The sequence below is a fragment of the Cyprinodon variegatus genome, unplaced genomic scaffold (assembly GCF_000732505.1).
Source record: "Cyprinodon variegatus isolate N-32 unplaced genomic scaffold, C_variegatus-1.0 Scaffold1258, whole genome shotgun sequence".
Taxonomy (NCBI): domain Eukaryota; kingdom Metazoa; phylum Chordata; class Actinopteri; order Cyprinodontiformes; family Cyprinodontidae; genus Cyprinodon; species Cyprinodon variegatus.
In genome coordinates, this window is record NW_015151711.1 from 142,258 (window position 1) to 151,214 (window position 8,957).

Sequence of the window (8,957 nt, forward strand, 5' to 3'; positions counted from 1 at the left end):
TATATATATATATATATATGTATGCATATGTAAAAACTAAATCCAACTAAAGTGATAAATCCAAGTAAAGTGATAAGTGGCGTGCAAAAATAGTGCATAAATGTCAATTACAGGAGGGGGGGGTTTGAATCACTTGAGGGAGGTGTTATAGAGATTGATGACCACAGGTAGGAATGATTTCCTGTGGCGCTCTGTGGTGCATCTGGGTAGGAGGAGTCTTCTGCTGAAGGAGCTCGTCTGCTGAACCAGTGTGTCATGGAGAGGATGTGAGTCATTGTCTAATATGGACTGAAACCTGGACAGCATCCTCCTCTCTGCCACGCTCGTCAGAGTGTCCAGTTGCTCCCCCACAACTTCACCGGCCCTCCTGATCAGTTTGTTCAGTCTGTTGTCAGCGACCCTCAGCCCACTGCTCCAGCATGTGACAGTAAAGCACAGATGTTTAAATATATGCGTCTATTTGTTAGCAAAGGTTTAGGAAAGTATAGTTAGTCTTATCTTAGGCTTAACCTTGAGGTTCTGGCGCCTATTCACTTTCAGCCACCTCAGTGTACACTGGTTATTGCCTGGCCACCCTTATAAAAATTGTCTTGCTACACCTCTGGTGAACTGGGGTTTATATCCTCTTCATCATGGGCAGGGACTGCATAAAGTGAAAACGTTAATCCAAGTGAAAATCCTTTGTAAGATTTGAAAGTTACCGTTTGCAGATAACCTACCTAATCTGAATGAGCTTCAGCGATTTAGAAAATAAGCAACAAAAAAAGTCATTATGTGGATGTGCAAAGCAGGTAAAGACAGCATAGTGACACAGCAAGGCTGAATTCAAAGGCAGGATTCTGGTTTTTATTTGGAAAAATATCATGTTCTGCTCACATTTTTGCCTCCTGATAAAAAAAAAGTTCTTTGTTTGTAACAAGATCAAATGTAAAAAAAAAACAAACATGAGGTATGATGAATGTTTATGGAAGCCACTGTACATTCCACAGTTTATATGAGGTATAGAGAATCTACCAGTGATAATTTCAATCTGGTAATAATTTTAAAATGAAATGATGATATTCTGCAGGAACAGATGAGAAATTTAGAAGTAAACCCAAGTATATGTACATATTAGCGTTCGCTGTGCATGAATGAGAATTATATAGAGCTTAACAGTGTATAGAAATTTGAGAAAACATAAAACATTTTTTGTTTTTTTATACAGAAAACAATTTTACTGAAACAAAACACTCATCAAATGTCCCCATCCCACCTTCTGCTTTTCTGTTTCACTCATTATATACAATCAACCAAGCTGTTTCAAAGCTACAGCAGCTGCTTTTTAGAATTTCCATATGAAAGCAAATGTGCACCGATTTCTATACTAAAAAGGGTTGATAGAAATGATTTTTCATTTTCAAAAGGAAGCTGCATATACTGCCACTTATAAATAAAATTATAAATCAATAATCCAAACTGAATTTTCTGATTTCTTCTCCAAGATTGGTCAGTTTGTGAATCAAAACTACAAACTACGTTTTACATTAAAATTTCATCACATTCCCAGCAAAATGTGACCACAATATACTTTAAAATGAAAAAATCTGAAATTAAGATTAATTAACAGATGTTTTTTTTTATTCAAAAGTCATGACTACATTTTTTTTGACTCATGAATAAAATATGTGATAGAATATTAAATCTACCCTTCAATTAAATTTCTCAAGACTGCTTATTTTGTTACTTAATCAAAAATGATTAAGAAAGTTATATTTAACATTTAAATATATACCACCATAAATTGACCAAAATTCAAAATTGTTACAATTAGAAATTTTCTTTGTCAAAAATGCAGCTCTGCCTTTGAAATAATAAAAAAAAAATTCTATTAATATGTTTAAATTCTCAATTTAGTCATTTTAAAATAAATTCTTGTCACATTTTTCTCAGGAAAATGTTTTTTTAATTATCATTTAAATTAATAAATTAAGGAAAATGGATTTAAGATGATTTATTTTTAATTTGATTTGTAAAGTCAAAAAATGCAGCTTTATTATGAAAATAAAAAAAAATTTCAATCAATCTTTTTCAATTAGAAAACTGGGACACACTTTCTTGCATATTTTTTCATATTTAAACAACTTTCTTCATCTGCTTTCAGAAAACAGCTCCTCCTTTAAACGAAAGTAGCCTCCTTTTTTCTTCATGAGCTCCTGGTGGGTCCCCTCCTCCCTGACTGATCCGTCCTCCATGAAGATGATGTGATCTGCCTTTTCCACAATCCTGAGCTGATGAGCCACCATCAGGATGGTCCGTCCACGATTCAGAACCTCATCCAGAACCTGTCAAATAACAACATGCAGGTCTGAGCCGAGGTCAATTGTTGGTGATTGTACATTTTGGAGGAATCACAGATGTTCCTCAGGTTGCTTTTTGTGAAGCTCGTTGGTTCCCTTCTGGATTTTTGATGTAGGGGTCATTAGGTTAGAAATTTTACCCATTGTTACATGATCATAGATTTTCTACTTTTTAATCTCGAGTGGTGAACATGAATCAATTCTCATTAACCTGGTTAATGAACTTTCACAAAAACGGCTGTCAAAGGCAAGAAAAACATAACATTTACACATTTATGTTTAGACTAAATCATGTTTTATTTTCTAAACTAATTAAAAAGGGTCTAAAATATTTGGAATATTTCACCACATTCCCTACTTCTCTTTCCAGACCTGGAAACCATTGAAACTAAATCCTAAACTTCTTGTGATCCTGTGCCGTAAAGACCATCTGATCTATAGAAACAAACCCTATCAAGCGTCTTACTCACCGCCCTCTCTGCATCAACATCCAGTTTGCTTGTAGCCTCATCCAGGATGATGACCTGGGGGTCTCTAAGCAGCGCTCTGATGATGGCAATGCTCTGCTTCTGGCCTTCGGACAGTTTACCTCCACACTCTCCAACATCTGAATATAAATATTTAGGTGTACATACAGATTCGCATCTCAATTTCAAAACTCATATCCAAAAAGTTCGTAATAGGATTAAGTTTAGTTTAGCAAACTTCAGATTCATTAGAGATTTTCTTTCAACTGAAGCTGCTAAATCATATTTTTTCTCCATGATTTTATCCCATATAACATATTGTATAATAAGTTGGTCCAATACTCACTCTACTACAATAAAACCATTAGAAACATTATATAAACAAGCATTAAAAATACTGGATAAAAAACCTTACCACTACCACCACTGTAGTATTCTGAGGAAATATCAGTTACTTACCTGGAACAATCTTATCAAATTCAAAAACATCTGTTTAATTTATAAAATCAGACATGGTTTAGCACCACCTCCACTATGTGACTTTGTACAGTTCAGATCCAGTGATGTCAGGGTAACCAGAGGGGCAGTGAGGGAAGACTGCATCATCCCCCGGAGAAAAACAGCCTTTGGTCAGGCTGTTTTCTCTGTAAGAGCATCTCAACAATGGAACACAGTGCCAGAAACCATCAGAGACTCTTTGTCATTCTCTTCATTCAAAAAGAATGCAAAAAAATGGCTTGTAGAGAGCCAAATTTGTGGGCACTAAGGTTTTTAGTGTGTATTTAAATAATTTTACAATATATTTTTAATAATTTTACATACATTTTACTTCTTAACCATAATGTTTTTATGTAATTGGTATTGTAATTTAATCTTGTGATTTTATACTTGTGTTTATTTTTAAGGTTGCCTTTTTAATATCTGGCTGGGGGACTACCGATGAAAATTAGCACTCCTTAGCTAACTCGGGTATATTTACATTGTTTTAATGTTTATTAATGTACACTGTCCCCTTTCAAATAAACAATAAATGAAATGAAATGAAATCTGGAAAATACACACTGGTTACTCTATATCAAGGGTCACCACCTCTGGGCACCAAAGGGCCCTCAAGGACTACATGGGTGGCCCTCAGCATCTTCTAAAAAAAGACCTCATCAGTGGACTAAGTTTAAAATTTTATTTTATGCAGCTGCTCTTATTGTTTTGTCATTTATAGAGCATTTCATCATATCAATAATTTAGAACATTTAAGCATTTATACGTATTTCGAAAATAAAATATCTAAAAGCCAATCAGAACTGAAAACAAACAAGAGAAATATGTTTATTATCTATGAAGTTTAGGTGAACACTGACTCCAGTTCAAAGGTCAGTATTGGTAGCCCATCCTATGACTCAGTCCCCATTAGGTAGCCATCAGTCTTATAAAGGTTGGTCATCGTGTGTTGGGAAGTTGGGATAATTATCAGTGATGATGTATGAGTTTTTTACACCTTAATATTAGCCGCCTGTTGTGTGTCAGAAGTGATGTTGTCCACAATAGTTAATCTAATTAAGACAGTTCTTCTGTCCGGATATACAGTTATAATCTTCATTCTGTACGTGGCAAACATTTGGGAATGGAATGAGTGCGGTGTCCTTTAGCTAAGAACAAAGAGTAATATTTTGATAATGCTGGAGCCAAGGATGTCTAATCATCTGCTAACATGTATGATGTATTCATGTGATGATGTGGCAGACTGGAGATGTATAAAATGATTTTTTAACTGTTGATTGTGAACACTTCCTAAGAGGTGAGCCCCGAGGAGAGCTGCTGCCTTCTGTAAAATCTAAGCAAGTTCTCTGATCTGAGTAAGATTACAATTTCTATCACAGCCTATTAAACCAATTAAAAATCATTGGGGTCCGAATAAAGAAAATCATCAACCAGTAAAGTTTTTTTTATGTAGAGTTGGGAATATAGACAATTTCCTGATTCACATATTTTATAAAACACCTAAACTAACCGTTTCTTATTTTTCTTTATTTTTACTTTCTTAATGAGAGCAGTGGGCTTTAGGCTGCCCTGCAAGGCTTTAAACCTTTATAGGGCGCTCAGTGAAATACTTTGAAAATGATTTATTTTATTGGGATCCAGGACAAGACCTTTTTTCCTTTGCGAAATTAAAAAAATATGGATATTTTGATGGTAAAATGTAATGTCAGTGTAATAACTTGAAACGCCAACTTGCCCAAACATATTAAGGAAAAAACACAAACACTCTGAGAGTGAAACAAACATATTTTTTTTTTGGTTCAACATACCCTTAGATTGTTTAGTTTATAAACCTAAATATAATTGATAACTAGGCCTATTCACTTTTTAACTTTTCAATTAACTTTTTTAATTCTTTCTTGACTTTATCACTTTTTTTGCCAAGTTAATTTGCAGCAGGTAATATAGCATTCATGGGATTATGTAAATGTTCAAATGCCAAAATAAGATGTACAGCCATGTAGCAGTATCTTTGCTGAATGGCTGGATATAGATTTTGTGCTTCTAGAACTCACTGAGGGACGGGGGGGACTCCATTTGTAAGGCAAGTGATCAAAAACGGTAACTTGCCCTATAAATGGTTAAACCTGGGTTTGAATGGAGACAAAGCCATTCTCAAGCACATATCAAGGTGCTCATTTTGAGCTTGGATCCATATTTATTTTTGTTTTATGTTCATGTTGGAGAATCCTGCTTCACAGCAGCAGGTTGAGCCAAACATCCTCTAAATGTTTAGGGCAGGGGTCTGCAACCTGCGGCTCCGGAGCCACATTAGGCTCTTTTGACCCTCTCCAGCGGCTCTTAATAGTGGCTAAAATGTATAAAAATAGCTAAATTATTTACTATAATATATACGGGTATCAATAGCTTTAGCGTTTTTTATAAGACGGAAAAGAACGACATTAAAAGAACCAGAAATATGTTTTAAGAGACATTTTTCTATGAATTAGCTTGAAAATTATACGTTTTAACATTAAGAATATATATATTGATTGTTTGAGATGGCAATAACTAATTTCCTATACAAGATTTAAAAAAAAAAAGGTTTTCTAGAAAAATTTTGCAGCTCTAAACAACTTTTATTTGGTCGTACTCTGGGCAAAATGGCTCTTTGGATATGAAAGGTTGAAGACCCCTGGTTTAGGGACATCTTTGAGCACACCATTTCACTTTTCTTTCACCAGTTCACCGCAGTTCTTCCAGTTGTTCACACTTACTCTGCTCTCTTTTTCTCATCATCTTCTCCTTCTTTCCCATCGCCCGGCATGTCACAGGTTTGCCTGCTGTGTCTAAAAGTAGCAGCAGCAGCAACCCAGACTGACAGCAGCTAGTTGGCTAATTTGTATAACATGTAGCCTGGTGCCGGACGCTCTGGAGGGCTTTACCGTATTAACAGGTGAAGCAGTGCAAGTGAAATTAGACACCGTTGTCGGGCAACATGCAGTAATTTATTAATGTTTTAAATCAGGTTGGGTCTGGATTAGCCAGCAGGTGGGTCCGGATCCGGACCGTGGTCCGCTACTCCGTGACTTCTGTTCTATCAGAATATCTGTTGTCATGTCTCCTGGTTATTTAATACATATACGTTATGAAGTGTGATTTAAAGAGTTTTTCCCGAGTGATCTCTTTTTTTTTTTTTTTTTGAGTATTTACAGCACTAGTGGCTCATTTTTCTGACAGTAGGCTGACAGGAAAGGGGGAAGAGAGAGGGGGAGAGACATGCGGCAAAGGACCACAGGCCGGATTCAAACCCGGGTCAGCCGCATCAAGGACTAAGGCCTCCGTACATAAGTCATGCGAACTAAACACTGTTCCACTTGCATGCCCACAGATTTGTCATTCCTTTCTAAATGATTGGCTGAATGTGTAAGGGATAGCCAAACACAACGTAGCATTACACTGAAGAAGACTAAGAAACACATCAGACAGGTCAGGGGCAGAACAGTGAAGTTGGAAGTATATTAAGGCTATAAAATAATATCACAGTTTAGTCCATCTTCTAAAAATGGAAAATAAAGTTATTTCCAAAACTATTAAAACTGACCGGCTAACTAAAAACCCCGCTTAGGGCCCATGGCTGTCCTCTTTCTGTTCTACAGTGATGTATAAATGACCAAAAAATGGTTTATTGTTCAACATCAGACATACTGTATTGATATCAATAATGGACGTAACACTAACATTATCAGCGGATGAGGTCCATACACCAGCTCAGTACCTGTGTCGTAGCCATTCTCCATTTCAGAGATGAACTTGTGAGCGTCGATCTTCCTGGCGACCTCTTTCACCTTCTCCTCTGGAGGAGGTTTCTCCAAACCATACTCTATGTTATACTTCAGGGAACCAGAAAACAGCACAGGATTCTGGGAAACCAATGCCACCTATGTGAACAGAAAAGATCAGCATATTTCTCAAGGACAAGTTGAGCCTTTTTCCCCAGTTTTTTTCTGATCCTCTCATTTTAACAAGAAGTCTGAACCGCTGCATTTATGGATAATAAATAAGTTGAAGGATGGATGGATTTCCAAACAATGAAAAATGAATGGAAATAAATGTTTTCTGCGTTCTAGTTTCCATTAGTCTGAAAATGACACCTAATGAATGCTTCATGTCAAAAACAGTAGTTATGTCATTCCATCCACCCGGTTCTTCAGTCGCTTAATTTAGACTTTGAAGGAAATTAAAATTTCCTTTTTAAACTTTCTCAGCTAAACAATTGTACCTTCTGATGGAAGTATTTTCCTTGGTAACAGTGCAGCGGCTTGCCGTCCAGCAGGATTTGACCGTCTTGAGGCTCATACAGCCTCTTCAGCAGGCTGACGCAGGAACTCTTTCCACCGCCAGATGGACCAACCAGCGCAGTGATCTTCCCTGGGCGGATTTCCAACGACACCGACTGTGGAGGAAGAATCAGCACAGAGATGATCTGCTCTGTTTCCAGTCTTTAGCATCTGTCTAAACACTATCTTATTGTTTGTGTGACCTTCAGTAGGCAAATTTAAGATTTATTAGGGCTGTTTAAGAACCACAAAAAATTATACCTTTAAAGCCGCTTTTTCTGAAGGAGCAGATGGATAACTAAAATTGATGTTTTGGAAAACGACTCTCCCCTCCAACACCTTAGGAGCCAGGTTTCCTTCCTCTTTAGTTTTTGGTGTCCTGTCAAGGTAACTGAGCACTTTGGAAATGACTCCTACTGTGGACATCGTCTCACCATAGCAATACATGATCTCCTGTGACAAAAAAAAATTTCCCCATCAGTAAAATCCAGCTGTTTCGTAAAATCTCAAACCTATGAAGTACCTTAAACGGAGCTCACCCTTAGATTGACTGACATGGGCTTCTGGTACAGGAAAAACGACACCAGATTACCGATGCTGAGCTGACCAGAAGAGATGAGGCGTCTGGCTTGGATCAGCATTAATATCTTTATACCCAGAGACACCACCTGGATGCAAAGAGAGAAAAAAAAAACAGGTATTAATCCCAACAGTAGTAAAAAATACAAATAAACCACAGTTGGACCAAATATATGCCACAGTTAAAAATGCCTCACCCTTCGTATGACAAGATAAACTGCGCTGAATATTGCTGATCGCCTCTTGATGGAGCACAGCTCTTCCAGGGCCACAAGGTACCTCCTGAGTTCCTCTTTCTCTGCATTGAAGCTGCGGACTGTTCGGATCCCGCCGATCGTCTGGGAAGCCAGGTCTTTGCTCTGAGCGTGGCATTCCTGGGTCTGATCTTTTAGCTCCTGTATTTTTTTTTTTGTCCCACAGAAAGAAAAACACATTTAGTTAACAGGAAACACCAGTAAAGTCATTATCTTACTTTAAAAGTAAAAATACTCATTCCATTAGCAAGTCATCTTATTCACCTACTCAAATTAATGGTAAATACTAGGGGTGGAACGGTTCACAAAATCCACGGTTCGGTTCGGTTCACGGTGTCGTGGTCACGGTTTTCGGTTTGGTTCGGTATATGTTGATTGTTAAAAATAAAAAAATTAATAAAAATTAATGAAAAAATCCCCAAAAAATTAATGAATTGTAATTATTTTTAATGATCCGCGGAAACCCTGGATCATTTCCGCATGTTTTGCTGCTTTGAATTT

At 36.9% G+C, this 8,957-nt stretch overlaps 1 protein-coding gene across 1 annotated transcript in view; it reads right to left on the minus strand.

Annotated features, from left to right (window-relative positions):
* Nucleotides 1-2,075: 2,075 nt before the first annotated feature.
* The window catches only part of LOC107102461 (antigen peptide transporter 2-like), a 13,623-nt gene continuing 6,741 nt past the window's right edge, over nt 2,076-8,957 (minus strand). The window contains exons 7-13 of the mRNA XM_015401782.1: nt 8,400-8,597; nt 8,163-8,291; nt 7,885-8,076; nt 7,566-7,739; nt 7,062-7,224; nt 2,810-2,946; nt 2,076-2,324 (exon numbers count right to left, since the gene is read on the minus strand). Coding sequence (XP_015257268.1) covers nt 2,130-2,324; nt 2,810-2,946; nt 7,062-7,224; nt 7,566-7,739; nt 7,885-8,076; nt 8,163-8,291; nt 8,400-8,597 — 1,188 coding nt within the window. The 3' untranslated portion in view covers nt 2,076-2,129. The remainder of the gene's footprint in view (nt 2,325-2,809; nt 2,947-7,061; nt 7,225-7,565; nt 7,740-7,884; nt 8,077-8,162; nt 8,292-8,399; nt 8,598-8,957) is intronic.